This window comes from Gallus gallus, chromosome 8 (genome assembly GCF_016699485.2).
Source record: "Gallus gallus isolate bGalGal1 chromosome 8, bGalGal1.mat.broiler.GRCg7b, whole genome shotgun sequence".
Classification (NCBI taxonomy): Eukaryota; Metazoa; Chordata; class Aves; order Galliformes; family Phasianidae; genus Gallus; species Gallus gallus.
The window spans coordinates 19,171,924-19,188,821 of NC_052539.1; the positions used below are offsets into that span (position 1 = coordinate 19,171,924).

A 16,898-nucleotide genomic window follows, 5' to 3' on the forward strand; every position below is an offset into this window, starting at 1 on the left:
TGCTCTGTCACTGAAAGGATTAATGAAGAAACACCATCACTACATGTTTTAGAAATTATATTACCCTGCCTTCTATTCAGAGAGCTTGTTTAGCCTCAAAAACATTGAAAAGTGCACACACTAAGCTTTTGGAGGCTCTGACATGGCTGTAAATAAGCTTTCTAGATTCATCCCATTTGATAAAGAAGTAATGTTTGTAAATCATTAAATCTGAAATTGTTGTAAATCATTATCTGAAATAAAAAGGTAAGTGAGATCTGAGCTGTGACAATTCTGCCAAAGGTTCTTCTGATTTTAAATCTATACCTGGTAGCTCTTCAGAACCTGTTACCTGAATACTGGATTGATATGACATGTTCATCTTGGGGTTACACCTCAAATCCATTCAGGAACCAAACCTTGCACAAAATGCAGCTGTAGCTGGCTTGTTAAGAACAGCCCCTGTCCCAGAATCTCAAAGCAATGTCTTAGAAGCTGTCCTAAATAATGGTATGTTTGCTAGGAAAAGGTAATCTGATGACTTAATGAAAGACATTTTGGGTGGTGAAAGGATAGTCAAATTGTAAAGGATGTAGGCTGAAGGAAAAAATCAGCGGTTTTGGACAATCTGCTGTGAATCCAAAATGGAAGAGTGAAGAAGAAATAGGATGTTACGTATCTTCCAAATGCTACATATGAGAGATGTTAAGGTAGAAGACATAAATAAATCGATGAAATTAATTACACAAAAACACCGGAGAACAAAATGTTCAGTCACAGATAAATTTTATAATATCTGTATTTTATCAAATATTGAGCTATCATTTTTACCTAAAGGCCATAACTTTGTCCTCCACCTTTGTGGTTGACTTCTGTCATCGGACATTTGCCAGTGCTGAGCTGAGCTTTTCAGTGTACCAGCCTGGCAGCGCTTTGGAGCAAATCTTCTGCACACAGTCAGGCATTTAATAGGAATCTGAACTGAACATACCTGAGTAAAAGCTTAGAAAAATACTTTTTTAATGAGATCACTCAAAAAATACGTTTTCTTTAGAACATGGATCCTACGCACAAGCAATCAAAAAGGCAGAAGGTTTGGAGAATGGTATCACTGAACTAGAACCAACCCAAACCAACCGGCACTTTAGCAAGTGTAATGTTAATAAAAAGATCTTGAGAATTCTCTGCAGACTCTGAGTGGAACAAGCAGGTTCTACCTCCCAGAGAAATATTGATCTAAGACCTGTGGTATTTTCATCACTTTCAAATTCAAAACTCTAGGTCTTGACTACAAGAGACGCTTAAAGACAAGTTCAAGAAGCTGTGCTTCAACAAATGATTCTATTACTTGTGGAAAAGAGCACTGGACTACTATGAACAAGGTGAAGGCAGTAATGTGCAACCCTGGCGTGGCTGAAAAAAAATGGAGGATAAATTGTTGTTATTAAGAAGACAATTCCAAAATTGCTCTAGTAATGTCTTTGCACTGGTTTGGGGAATTTCATTTAAAACTGTGTTTATTCATCTAATGGACAACTCAACAGTTTTCCTGCATGACAGGAAGAAACAGATTACTGTAATCTCTGACTGGCTGAATATGACAAATATATCAAATGGGAAGGGGAAATATATAGATGGGAGAAAGAAATACTATGAATAAATGCAGAACTTCATTTTCTTCCCATTCCTTTCCAGACTAAATTGTTTTTTTCCTTTTAGGTTGCAGCCACATGGACACGATTTCCCATGAACAGTGTTAGTGGTAATAACCCTTATTGGCACAGAGGCAGTAAAATATGATTTATGATGAACAGACAAAATTTACAGCTATAACTACGTTTACAGAAAACTTAAGTTACGCTGTCTGTAACAAGATGCTATCAAGCAGAGCTCTATGATGTACACACTGTCAGCATATGTATGCCAGTTAGTAGCATGAGGTTTTTTATGATTTATACAGGATCTCTAAAGGACCAAATGATACATATTTGGCAGTATGAATGTATGTATTCAATCAGACAAAAGAGACTACCCAAAGAGCAGAGACTGTTGCTGATACAGTCTGCATCAGCTCTAAGATGGCGTCTGAACTCAATTCTTTCTATGCAACAGTGACATCAGTCCACTTGTTCCAGCCCAGCCTGAGACAGACAGCACAGATTAGCAACTGAGAATTCAGTCAAGGTTCAAATTTTAATCTACTAAAAAGCTTAAGAGAAAGGGCCCATGTGGTACAAACTTTACACCAACTCAAGAGAACAATAGAAGGGACAAAACTATGTATTCAATCCACAGAATGCAGCAGAATCTGAAGCTATGACAGATGGCCAAGGGAGCAAACTTGGAAGGCAAAGGCTTAAGGAAGATGGCTGTGGCTTTAAAACTAGCCAGTAAATGGCAAGGCTGTCACTCTCAGAAGTCTGTCTCCTGAGCAAGTTCTAGCTGCCGTGTTTACATGCACATCCATGCATGCATGTGTGACTTTGTGCCTGTGGCTGGCACTCAGCTTCCCTGAAGGGAGGTATTAACAGCCTCAGGTCAGCTCAGTGTGGCACAGCTCTGCCAAAATAGCTGTGCTGGGCAAGAGCTCAAAGAGCTCAAATTCCTGACTGCCACAGCCAGCAGAAATCCCTTGCATAGAAATAATTATGTGAGCAAAACTCTATTTTCACTGGCTCTTTTTACTTCATATTTTACACACCAGAACAAAGCAATCATCAGTTCATCCAGAACTGGGAACACTTTGCAAGGCTTACCTGGAATGTCTACATGAAATAGACTCCAGGTTTAAAAACAGAGGAAGCTGACACTGGACTGGCTATGCTGAAGGCATCTTAATTTTTAAACAGCAGCAGTGGAAAGAAATTGTATAAACAGTAGGATACCACTCTCAGCTGACGAAATGAAACACTAAGAAAGCTTGCTTAATGCAAGCCAGCCCACCTTTCTTTTGGCAATTATTGACAAAAGCTGAAATCATAGCATGGCAACAGAATTCATGAGCACATGCAAGAGCACGTTCAGGATATAATGAATTTCTCTTCCTTCCCTTTGATAGTAAGTTTTGCCCTTGTGCATTTATTGCACTGTTCAGCCTGCCTTTCCCACCTTCTCCAATGGTTTAGCCTCATTGAAGAAGCCATTTTTACAAAACGCCCTCCTCTATTCCTACCTGTCCATAGGATGCTTCATTCACCTCATCTAGTCTGTTTGCTTTTTAGCTAAAAAGCAAACAAACAAACAAAGAAAAGAAAAAAACCAACCCACACCTGACAGAAATTTGTCCATCAAGCTGGCTAACTGAAAAGCTTAACCCCATCTCTGCTTCCCAAGTGCTTTCAGTCAATTTTCAGTATTCCTTCTTTAAGGAGGCCCCCATCCTCCACACTTCTTACTTGACAAAGCATGACTGCAACCACTGTGGATGCAGACTAGCATTATCTAACATGAACCCTTTCCATTCACTAGCAGTAAAAAATTAAAAAAATCAAGAAGGTGGAAGAAATCTCTAGAAATTACACACAGTCAAGGTAGAAAGCAAATCTATAGCACTAGGCATCTCTTCTGGTATAACCTGTAAGTTCTGATCAACAGAGCTATCCAGCCCACAACTCTATGCCTTGTACACATTTATTTCTACCAGCCTAGACTCCCTAGGGATTGACTTTTGATGGCACAGCTCACTGGCTGATAGTAATCTCTTCCAAATTTTTTTTCTCTCCTGAACAGGCAGAGCAGCCACACAGGCAGCACTGCTTGGCTCATCACATTCAGGCCCTGTGTGGAGCAGATTTAATTCCTTTGTATAGAATACTTGATATATTTACCCTGGCACTTGACTTTTTCCTCATGAGACACTATCAGAGTTGTGGCAGCTTTAAAAACCTAAGCCAATTCCATATATAGAGAAGGAAAAAGGCTGAGCCGGCAGGATTACTCTACAGAGGACACACATCATCTGTGTTCCCTTCCCTCTTGTAGGTTCATAACAGCCTGAGTGGTGTCAAGTGGACCTTGCAGATTATTCCAAAGGTTTGTTCTCCAAAGAAAAAGGTGCTGCCAAAAAAAAAAAAAAAAAAAAGAAAGAAAAAAAAAAGGAAGAAAGCCACAGGGCCTCCAGCAGTATTTTGTTCAGTGAAATCTGTAACCGTAACATAAGATGAGCCTTTACTGATTAAAGACTTTGGCAAGAATTTTAACTTTGTGCCTTTAGCTCTCAGAGCCAGCAATCAGAGCCAGCAATGAGAGCTCCAGTATAGTTGGCAAACACAGAAAAAAATATATAATTTATCTACTCTCTCTATATAGAAGTATTACATACACACACACAGATCTATATCAGAAGTGTAACCAGCAGTATGTTGTCACTGAAACGTTATGTAGCTAATCCACAATATTTCCAGCAAAAATCGTTCCTGAAAATTAGTATGGTAGAAGAGTAAAAATAACCAGAAGAATCTGTAGCATGTTTAGTTTTACTTCCATGATGAGGATTACGAGATTACTAACGCTGAAATGATGCAACTGAGTAAGTGACATAAAACTGTCCCTCAGAAGAGTTGTCAGTGATGAATGACTGTGAAACCAACGACCTTTTCTTAACAAAATATCACATGAATTCTTAAACCATAGCAGTGAATAAAATCCCAAAGGAAAAGAAGAGATGAAAGTCATGAATATGTCAGAAATTAAAGACTAAAGCAACTTTTTGTCACACGGAACTCCGGTTGGTGCAGCTTTTTCAGCCTAGCAAGGACTCAGTTCTTCCCTGCAAGCATACAAAATGAACACCTCTGAAGTTAACTGAATGCACCAATGCAAGCTCACAGCATGTAACCCTCTGTTTTGACACGAAGTTCAGTGCTGCTCTCCAAGTTTCTCTTGCCAGAAGAGTGATTCTGCATCCACCACAAAAGCAAAACTTAAACCCTCCTAGGCTGATAGCTAGCTTTGCTTATTTTTAGCATTTCATACTTCAATTTCAGTCCTTTTTAAATTAATGCTGACTTCCCATATCTAGAAAGAAACTAATATTAAAATATCCATCATATTCTTTGTGCATTTTTAAATTTAGCTATTAAAGTTTCATAAGAACATGGTCTCTCACTATTTCTATGTCTCCTTCCTATGATTACTCCTAATGTGCTTGACAGCTATGCTTTTGCTATTGCTGAAGTTGCGTATGCCATATTTCATGAGCTGATAGTACCTCACATAGCCTGTATTTTCAAGTTACGTTAGTTCTCCTGTACACTTCAGGCACTGTTGTTCTTTTAGTTTTTTGGGTGTTTTTTTTTTTTTCCAAATAACTTCATTGCTAATAATAAAAACAGATTATGCAACTAAATTGTATGGTCTGCAGCCTCCTCCCATATTTATTCATGTCTGGGATATTTCATCTAAATAGAACTTAATGGATAACTCCACCTCATGTGCATTTGAGTTCTACTAAAGAACTTCTAGCAAAAGGAATTGAAAGAATTAGATTTAGGCATACAGGTGGCTCCATGTGCTACAGGTAGCTCCATGTGCTACAGGTAGAAGGCAGCTATTGCTTGTAAACTGGTTTCTCCAGCTCACGTGACTAAAGTGTATGCGCTACGATAATTCAAATTTATTTATTCAATATCAACAGTATTGATGTTTTTTTCAGTTACAAAGAGATTTAAAAACCCTAACGGTTTCAAAGCATGTTCATTTTACCTCGTGCTCATCACTATACTGTGAGATTCTTCAATGTTCGTGACACAAATCCTTTTCTCTCCCTCAGAACTCATTTTAGATTAAGCCATTAGATCTCACAGCTGCAGCTTAATGTAGGGATTTTAGGTCACATCAGAACTTACCCTTTTCCAAGAACAGTTTTAATCTTTGTGTAGTACTTGAATATGCTTCCTATAATTATGTATCAAGTGTTATTGCAGCTATATTTCAGATTTTACATACGTAAGAAAATGCTATATTATTTCAATACTGATGGTAGAATAAAAATCTATTCGAAATTCACCTTTCAGGAAGCATAATCAAATATCCAAGAACCCTATTAGACTTGCTCAGCATAAAGTTTCAAACTGTTAATGGGCTTTAAATTGATGCCATAATGCTGCAATTTAAATACATGATGTTCATTAATTTTGCTTGAACTCTTTGTAGAGAACTAGCAGCATGAAAGAGGGAGGAAGATTACATTTTCTATACCTGCTCCTTTTTAGCTGCTTGCCTTGATACACAAAAATTATTGCATCACCTTGGGGCAGGTAGATGAAGTTTACTCAAAAGACAATAGGCTTCAATTTGCTAACCACGCTGGAGTTATATCACAATAAAAATTTCTATTAAAAAATACCAGGAAGATAAAAGGAAGTAACACTATAGATGTGGCATTTATTAAAGATGGTCTCTTAGTTTCGGCTGGGACAGAACTGTTCTCTTCAGAGTATCTGGTACTGTGATATGCTTTGGTTTGAGGAGTAAAACAATGTTGATAACACACAGATTTTTATAGCTGTTGCTAAGCAGTGTTGTACAGAACCAAGGCCACTCCAGTTTCTCAGCAAAAGGCCAGGCGGAGGCCCAAGTAGCGGGGAGGGGACAGAATTAGTACAGCTGACTTAAACTGGCCAAAGGAATATTCCATGTCATATGGTATCGTGCAGAAAGAGAGTTTTGAAGGGCGTGGGAGGTCATTTTCCTTCTGCTGCTAGGGGGCTGGCTGAGCATTGGTCAGGGGGTAGTGAGCAAAAGTGCTTGTGCAGCACTTGTTATATACATAGAGAGTGAGTGAGAGAGAGAGAGTCATAGATATTATTATTTTCCTTTTCTCTGTCTTAGTAAGTAGTATGCATCTCAACCCATGAGTTCTACCCAACCCATGAGTTCTACTTTGTGTTTTTGGTTTTTTTTTTTTTTTGCTTTTGTGTTTTTTTTTTCCTGATTCTCTTCCTCATCCCTCTGGGAAGAGGGGGAGTGAGCAAATGACTGTGTGGTGCTGAGCCACCTGCAGGGTTAAACCACAACAGATGGATTTAATTGTTTCAGAACCAATCACCAAAGTCCAAAAGGTGTAAAAGGGACAAAACAAAGGACAGAAAAGATAGCAAAGGTCATCTTACCCATACACATCCTTTTAACTATAAGGTCAAAATTCATGTACTTGAATGAGAGAGCAACACTGCATATCAGGCAGCCATCCCCTCTGAAATCTCAAGGAATTCTCTTGAATGGGGGCATTGAAAAGGGAGAAAAGATCTCATCGTGGAGGGCTAAGCTAAAGAATCTTCTATTCTTAAGGAGAGGGAAGGGACTAGATGTAAGTTTTCCGTGAGGAATCATCTATTCCAGAAATATCTCAAAAGTCAAATTTAAATGTGTCTAGACATAATGGGCCGGTATAGTACAACACTTCACATCTATTTATACTTCAAATATACTATGTTTACTGTACATAAACTCCATTTTTCTAAAGCTGTTGCTATAGATACAAATCAAGGGAACCATAGCAACAACATTGTATTATTCACAGCTTTAATTAGGGATTAAGTTATGTCTCTCTTCGCAGTTTATATTAAATATTTCTGTATAATCTAGTTATAGTAATCTCAAAATGTTTTCAGAATTTTTTATAACAAAAAATTCATACAATTATACTGTCAAGTCAAATACACAGCATACTTGAAATGTGTCCTTACCACATTATTCTGATCATAACTAATAACATACGTGTTGCTTGCTTTCACTTGAGGTGCAAATGTTTGTATTACCACACTTTCTGAACTTGTTTAAGACCAAGCATTGACCGCCTTAGCCCTAACCACCAAGGAACTGATGGACCATCAACTTATAAGGTTTCCAATTCTCATCCCATCCAGCCTTACCCCGAAAGAAGTAAACTTCTCCTAACCTTGACTTCTTTTTCCCCAGGGGGTAAAGGTGTTGTTATGTTTTCTTTTTCCCTTCTTCCTCATAGAATAAGTATATGAGGTAGGGATGGGAAAGGAATAAGACAGTTGACTGGGCTGGTGTTCAGTACCTTATTTGCTCTGTTTTGTTGACTCAGTGCGTGTACCATTTCAGAACACAGAGAAGTTGGGGCATTGCATGCAGCCAGGCATGCTGCCACAGTGTGGAGTCTGAGAGGAACAGGTAAAGGAGAACAGAGAAACAGTAGAGAAAGAATAAGGATGTTGGAAATGGCTAAGGAACAGCAGGCAGCATTATCAGACAGCAGGATACATGTAGAACCTGGTGGGGTGGCAGGCTTCAAAAGACACCTCAGAAGATGATCAACACATGCAATGAGTGTGCACAGATTCTCTCAACAAGAGAGAAAAGGTAATTCATATCTTTAAGATTATTTTCTCTGCTATTTTCCCTTCTATTGTAGAATTCTATAATAATGCATTATGCTAGTGTTCCCCCACCTTTTTGTCCTTGCCTACTGGTGAGATGGCACAAGTCCTTTTTTGTAAAAACCTTACCTACATTTGCTTTGGGCATTAGCAGCACTTACAGAATGGACCTCCACCTTGTCTTACAAACTCTAGCAGCACAAAAAGACCAGAAAAGAGTATATGGATCCAATGAAATGAACAGACATTGAATGTATTTTGCACTTAAAAGAAATGAGAAGTATGTGTCCGATCCGAACATCTGAGAATTTCTGGCCATCTTAATACAAATAATATACAAGTGCATATTTACATCCTTCTATAAAGCAATCTGCATTATAAAAATTGTAGTCTCAGAAAAGGTCTGAGCACAGGTTAGTAACATGAGATGCGTACAATCTTTTCACATGGGCAGCATGATAAAACTTTCCCCACACAGGGAATAATTAAGACAGAAGATAGTGCATTCACAATTAGCAGGGCATGTTCCGTTTCTTCATTATCATTTTAATTAGAAAATATTAACGTAATCTACAAATACAAGGGGGAAAACAACTAAAATTACTGAGTTTAAGGAGTCCTTGAAGACCTAAGCTAAATTGAGACAAATGTCTTACTAATCAATACTGGACACCAAATTTCAAGACATTCATTTCCATTTAACATCAGAACTTCCAAGAGTATTATCAAATTCAGGAATGAATTAAGGCTCCCACAAGATATAAGTAACCTCTGATGAAGGCAATGGTGAATAAAAATGGATTAGATGCTTCTCTCCTCTCCAGTTATCAGTTCAGACTGATAGTGATCAATTGGCCCTGGCAGCTCTATCTCGTTCAGATTCCACACCTGCAGCTGTGACAATCACATAACACAGCAGCACACAGAACTGCCCTCTCATTTCAAGTGGGTACCTGGTCCTTTCATATTCGAGATATGCTGGACGAGGCCTTACCCTCTTTGAACTCAGCAGCAGAGCTCCCCATTCACTTCACCAAGGCTAGGATTCTCCCTGACTCAAACAAATTTCCTTTCTGGCATTTGTACTTTTTCTGCTCTGTAGATAAAAATACTTTGTCGCCCACTGCACTCAAAGCTGCACCTTATGCAGACAACAATTAGAAGCTACCTCCTAAAGACAACAGTTCTTTCCTCATTCTGATTTTCATTTTTAACATTCTAACAGCAAAATAATAAATAACTTGTCCAACGTACTCGTAGGACTGAATATCATGAAGTAGTAAATAATTATAAACTATTCAGGCTGGACGTTAGGAAATACTGCTTCTCTGAAAGGGTGGTCAGGCACTGAAATGGGCTGCCCAGAGAGGTGGTGGAGTCACCGACCCTGGTGGTGTTCAAAGAGCGTTTGGATGTTGTGTTGAGGGACATGGTTTAGCGAGAACCACTGGTGAAGGGCAAACAGTTGGACTGGATGATCCTGTGGGTCTTTTCCAACCTTAGCGATTCTATGATTCTATGATTATAAATAGTACAAAAACAGAGAGGGGAAAATTTTCCAGAAAAAGCACCACCACCACAGGAAACCAGCAATATCATTAGATATTTTGCCAACGAGGATAGTTCAAAGCTGAAGTCCCTGTAAAATACCCTTTTATCAAACCCCAAAGTAAGTATTTTGCAAGGCAGCTACAGGCCAAGACACTTCAGAAATATGAACTAGAAACTGCACTTTTAAAATGGCAAACTTCAGAAAAATCCAGTACATCTCTAGCTCTGCCCCTTTTCTATGCTCACAAATGTTTGTTACACAAATCATTCTCTCTTCTTCTACGCACACAGAAACATGGATAAACTATTTCTTAAGACACCTAAGAGAGAAAAATTCATTCGTTTTTAGGATTTGTTTTAAAAAATGCACAGGAAAATTTCATGCATCTGGACTGAAGTCTTGGATATTCTTTAGAAAACTTCTCTTTCTTGTGTAAAAGCCAGTCTTAACCATATCCGAGCACAATTTTGAGGCCAGCTCACTTGTTTTACCCACTTCAGACATTGCAAAGAATTCAAATTATTCAGTAGTCATTTAAATGGTAGCACAGTTTTAAGAGATGTTTATCTCAGACACACTGCCAACTTTTTTTTTTTCCACTGGGCAGTAGAAAGCAGTTATGTGAACCAGTAGACCTCTCTTTAATCCCACTGTGCTGCTTTTTTAATACCAAGTCTTACCTCTTGTGTTTTCACATTTATGTATCCGTAGTGAGTTCTCAGAAGCTGCCTTTGGCCATTAGAAAATGGTATCCACTTGACACTGGTTTGTCCAAAGCAGTTTAGAATCAAAGGGAAAGTGACTTCATTTGTGAGACGAACGATGATCAGACAGAGGAAGGCTGCAATGAAACTCACAGCAACAACAGACTTTCTCTGTAATAAAAAGAAAATTAATTATTAAAATAAGAATTTTTTATTTACAAGAAAAGCATCTCCTATTGTATGATAGGGAAAAAAATCCTTCAGAGAGTTTTATGGGAAATTATTTTGTATGATCGTCACCTTGCTGCAGAAGCACAAACAGACAGGTGTACTGGATCATTTTGCTTCAGTGAATACACAAAGCGAAAACGCCATTTGTACCCATAACACATAAAGCTTATTTAGAAGAGAAAGAACACTGCAGGTTTTGATTATTGTCCGTTAATCTTAAATCATTCCTGTGCAAAAGGATTGACACTCTAACCTTAAATATTCTAGAACAAACCGTTGGTGGAGTTAGCACAATATTCTGCCTTATTACAGGTTCACAGATTTACAAAGGAAGGCATTGGTATCTTGGACAAGATGCTCTTTGTTGCTAATAATATAGCAAATCTGAAGCCTGTATCTTAATTAACCTTTGCTTTCCACCTTTAACCTATCCAGCTGGTTGCATTGGTTAACGTAACTCAAAAAACACACAAACTTTTTGCCTGGGTAAGTCCTCAATCTGCTGGAGAAAAACTTAAAGAAGGAAGTTAAGGGAAAATTTGGAAAAGAGAATTTGGAAGCTAAGGGAAAATGAGGGAAAATTTAACTGTTTAAAATATTGCAGCCAATTACTATTCCTAGCCACAGGGAAAAAAAAAAAAGCAAGGATCACAGCACACAGAAAATTTGAAGGAATACTAGCAAAATAATACATTACAGTGGATGTCAACAGCATGGCTCTGTCTATTTGGAGGTGTTAGGAGGCGGCAATTAGTACAAAAGAAGAAATAAAGGACTGAGATAGGAAACTTGGCTGAATGAGGTCACAGCAAGGAGAAAAGGAAGAGGATGATGAAGGGCAGCGTCCTGGCAATGGGAATCAGTGAGGAATCTCAGTCAGATAATGTCTGTGTAATGTGAAATTAAACCCAGCAAATCTTCAGAGGGCACTGTAACCGCCACAACCCAATCACCGCTCTCAGCATCCACGGAAGACACTGCACTTTTCATCAGCTGCATTACAACAGATTTATATTAAATTGCAATAAACTGGCTGGGGAGCACTTCTGTGTCACTTCTCTTTGTGCCAGATGGAGACAGAAATGTTTAGCTATATATCAGGGCCTCGTAAGTGTTAAGAGCAGCTGATATGTGAAGCACAAGTGATAATCGTAAAGCAGCAAAAAAAAAAAAGCATAGATTAGTCATATTATTTATTGCAAGTATTTAAAGGGGAATCTAGATACTTATTCCACTACAATGGGATGCTTCAATCAAAATCTCTACAATAGGAAGAAGTGATGCTGCCCCATAGGATGCCACTGATTCCTACATATTCTATGTTCCAGGTTTGTCAAATGCCATTCTTTACTTATTTTGTGCAGATTTTGTGCAACTTGAAAACACTGCAATCAGCAATGTGTGCTTCATGACAGCAGCTTTTCTCCATAACCTCTGCCCCAAGAAGAATGCACGGCGGGCATTTAAACCTTTTGGCCTTCATTAGGATGCCATGTGGTTTTTATATTCCCTCACTTTGAATACACTGCAATAGGGGAGAGGAAAAGTACAGATTTCTTTAGTTTTGTTATAAGAAAATGTTGTTTGAAGAATAAAACTGCAAAGAAAGTTCTATAGGGTGCTTAGCCACAAAGAACCTGCAGTAACCAGAAGAGCATAATGAAAAGAATGAATTTGTTTTTGCAACAGAAAGAAATCAAGGCATGTGTTTCAATGGTTTCAAAGAAATCTTGGCATACGTGAACAGAACGCCTGCTCAGCAACTGGTACAAGGGGTAACTGTGTTCAGGAGTGGCTTCCACTGCAATTTTTATGGAAGGCAAGAGATCAAGCAAGATGCATTCTCCGAAGGAAAGATTATAACAAACCAGAATTTCACTGGCCTTATAAATTTCACTGTAAAAAATATCAAAATATAAACAAGCATTTTTCAGCCTTCTTAAAGATCAAGAAAGGCAGCCTGCTCTGTGGCCAAGTCTGCTAAAGGGCACCTCCATATTGGTTCCCCTAAAGTTCCTCCCTCTTTTATCTGCTGAAGGAAAAATAAAAAATAAATCAGCATTATTTGTCAGCAAACACTTCCTCGGAAAGTCCCCCTTCTTGCAGATAAATGCATTCTTTTTCCAGAGGACTGTCAGAGACTCCAGGAATTGTGCCAGACGTTCAGACACGACAGAGACACGCGTGGACATACATCAGCCTCTAATCCATCTCCGACTTTTCCCTAACACTGAAGTAACTTGTCCATAAATCTCAATCAATCTTTATGATTTTCCAATTTAATGTAGATGTTTTTGTGTGGCTAATATTGTAATTAAAAAGCATATTTAGTTATAAACATTTTTGAGACATATTCAGTGATGAACAGACTATAAGAAATTTTTAATCAGATGTATCGTTGATGACTCACAGTATATTAGTTTTTATAGCATTCCATTTCATTCACTCAAGTTACATACTGGACCAGTATAAGTAACAGTTACAAGAAGAAAAAATACCTATGAATAGAGAATCCTTTTGGAAGAGTGGTGGGTTTTGTTGCTTGATTATACTGAGTCAAAGTAGGTGGACATTAAAGTGTGTTCTGATCTAAAGTGCACCCGTGCAGTACAATACCTGGGACCCCACTGGGTAGAAAATACACATTAGAGTTATTTCTGTTCAACTCTTTTTGTTCTATATCCACAATAATAGAAACCCTGTTTCAGTTTTGGTTATTTTTTAGATACCAGGCTAACTTTCTAGAGTATATATGAAAATCAATAAGCGATAGGCATGATTCACTCTTCTAAAGCTTGAACTTACATATATATTGTTCAAGAAATGAAATAAAAATAGGGCTGCAATACTGGTTAGGATTTAATGAAAATTTGGTGGCAATTATTACCAATACTTTCCTGTGTGTGTGTATGTATGTATATAGCATGACACATAATATATATATACATATATTGGTAAAATGGTTCCTATCACTATTTTATAACCTTCACATCTGTTTTTGGCTATTTACCAGTGCAGGGATGATTCATTAACTTCAGTTCGGCAAGAAATTTACAGCTGAACAAGTTTGTCATTTTTCTTTCTTAATCTTTTAAGAAGCACAGAGAAGACAAGGCCATTCTTTATAGTTCAATAATATCTGATGGAAGAATGAGACAATTTTTTGTGTTGTATACAGCTGTGTAGCAGGGAGGAAGAAGGGAAGTATTTGCAGGATAAGCAGAGAATTTTCTCAAGTTGTAAATTTTACAGAGATATGTAGTAATATCTTTGTTATGATTTCTAGTCCAACAGCAGTACTCTGCCATTTCTAACGTATTATATGGCAAAGATTGTCAAAAAGCTTTACAAGCAGTAACAAGCCCTCACCCTAGTGAGATTAATAGCTAAAAACAAAACAAAATCAAAAACCCAACACTTCCTTATGATCACAAAGACATCACAGAATCTGCTCCTAAACTTTCATTCTTGAAAATGTTACCTCTCTGGATTGTTATTCCTATCATTTCTGCCTGAATTTATCACGTGCCAGAACAGAATATAGCAGTATGGAAGACTCCAGTAAAGAAACACTGGAACTACTAAGGTTCTGTTCTACAAACAGTAATTGAAAATAAATATTTTTTCCAGAAATTTATTTTTTTTATAGCATTCAGTTCTTCAGTTATTTTCATGGACACAAAATGACACTGTGCTTGGAAGGACAAATGAAAGGTAAAGAGTTACAGAGGGTTTTACAGATGACAGTATGTAGTAAAAATCACAGGTACGCTGAACAACTCAGTCACTTCTTCAATATCTCTGCACATCCAACTACCACTACTGTAGGACTGATGCAAGTTTTTATTCAAGTATGATACCAATTGAAAACAATAATGGCTACAATAATGCCTACACTTACTGAATTTGTTTCATTTTGTAGACCACAATATGGAAAAATTAGTTTTATTTAATTTTCTCTTTTATAGTCTTCAGCATCCTCTTCAAATACTGCTTTCTGTTACAGCAGAGCACAAAATGGAATTCTTTCAACACACCACTTCAGAATACCTTATGATTTCAGCAGTACTGGAAATAAATACACCTTCCAGCTATTCCTTTAGTCCAAACCAGCCTTTAACAGGGCTGCTGGAGGGATGCACAGGCAGGGGTCCTGAAATTTTTCAGAGAGACGCAAGACTATATAGTAAAGATCCTTTTAGAAAGAGACATGTATCAAACACTATTTGCATAAAATCGGTAGCTGAGGATTTACTTTTCTCTCCTCCAGAAGTGAAAGTTAATATGAATAGGTTCAAAGGCTCCACTGGAGAGAGCTGTCAATGTTTTCTCTCTCAGGAGAACAGAGCAGGTAGGGGGTTATGTGAGAAAGAAGTATTTTGAGTTCAAAAAAGAGAAAAATTAAAATTAAATAGTTTATTTTTTCTGGAAGAGGGGACCTTTACTAAACTGGAACTTAAGCAGCCAGGAAACAGTGTGAGAGCAGAAATAAAGATCAGTGCTATAGAAGCAAAGTCACAAATGCAGCATGTATAAAGGTAGGTACAAGAGATGAGATGAAAGAAGCATGTGGCTCATATATATGGCCTGGAAAGCATTTCTTCTGACCATATACCCTGAATCAGGACTGCATTCCATCGCTCCGTGTTTTAGCAGGCATGAACAGCACCATTACTTCCCACGTACCTTCCTACAGAGGCTCTGCCCTTTTATATAACTAAAAAAGCTTTTCAGCTTTGAAGCTCACCATCCATCTTTTGTTATTGTTGAAAACCTGTTACATAATTCAATTTTCACCATGATATTATTAATTCAGTCTCATACAAATACATGGTGCTGTATATATAACAGGATAGCAAAATAAAAACATTTGATCACATCATTAATTAAAAGCCCAAACTCCCCAAAATGTGCACACGGTGCTCAGCCTTACTGGGGCAGGACAAACAAGAGCTGCCATTTCACTGTAGAGATGTAACATTTGACCTGAGCTACTAAATGAAGAGTAGCAGGAACCTGCAGGCAAATTATTGCCCAAACAATTGATGGCTGCATTAAAAGCATTCACTGCTTACATACAGAGGATCGTCAGAATTGCTGTTAAGTTCCAAGTAAATGTGTAACCTTATAACATGCAATGTTCCAAACAAACAAACAAAAACAAAACAGCATGCATTTGGCTAGTATTATGAAATTATGTAAGCACTGAGCTTCAGAGTTTCTCAAAGTAAGCACCGAAGCGTTTTTCAGGTCTCCCACATGCTATCATGTATAAGAAGTTACTATGTTTGAAAAGTCTCAATGATTCTGAGACCTCCAAATTATAAAGCACTAACAGATCCCAGATATTAATCTGCACCACTATTCTGCTGCCCCCTTAACTGAAAGTTTGACAAAGAAGAGTTTTCTTTACTTGAAATATCTCATACCCCTCCAAATGATTCCAGACTTTCCAGTGTTTGCTCCTTACCCTCTTGACCATTGTTTCTACCACACCTTTCTTGGTGACCTCAAGGTGGGTTTATACCTCCACCAGCAGCCAACCTCCTTCTGGCCTCAGATACTTCATTTTACACCTTGACTGGAAGTAGTCCAGTAGTTGAAAAGATCTCACCTATTAAAATACCTGTGTCACAGCAGCACAATTTAGAAACAACAGATCTGTTAGATATTTAACCCGAAGCCACTGTTACTGATTCAGTGCCCTTTGTAACTCAGGTGAACTTCTGATGAAGCAGTAGATGGATACCTACATAATTATTAACTTAACATAATCATAAAGCAGTATTAAATAGAGAGGAGAAAAGAAAACCAACACCTGCAATACAGCCCTCGAATGGTGCTTTAGAAACCAATGAACACAATTCTGGATTCTTGCCCAGGTCTTCTTATCAATAACTTGGCAAGCTTTCAGACACATACAGGCTGACATATGTTTCCCTCTAATAGAACTGCTGGTACAAGAATTTGTGATCTTTCAACCTGGCAGTTGGTAGTTACTACTCATTGGAGTGCCACTCATAATAGTAGCTATTTTTTCAACTGCTGAGAAAAAAAAAAGTTGAAGAAAAAGTCCTCCTATAT

At 37.9% G+C, this 16,898-nt stretch overlaps 1 protein-coding gene across 2 annotated transcripts in view; it reads right to left on the reverse strand.

The window, feature by feature from the left end:
- ST6GALNAC3 (ST6 N-acetylgalactosaminide alpha-2,6-sialyltransferase 3) overlaps positions 1–16,898 on the reverse strand; it is a 200,670-nt gene that overhangs the window by 104,936 nt on the left and 78,836 nt on the right. The window contains exons 1-2 of one of the 2 annotated variants that reach the window (XM_040705346.2): positions 16,285–16,408; positions 10,560–10,754 (exon numbers count right to left, since the gene is read on the reverse strand). In XM_040705346.2, the coding sequence (XP_040561280.1) occupies positions 10,560–10,754; positions 16,285–16,296 (207 nt within the window). In that variant the 5' untranslated portion in view covers positions 16,297–16,408. Of the gene's footprint in view, positions 1–10,559; positions 10,755–16,284; positions 16,409–16,898 lie in introns of those variants that run through there. The other variant, XM_025153111.3, reaches the window with a different exon arrangement.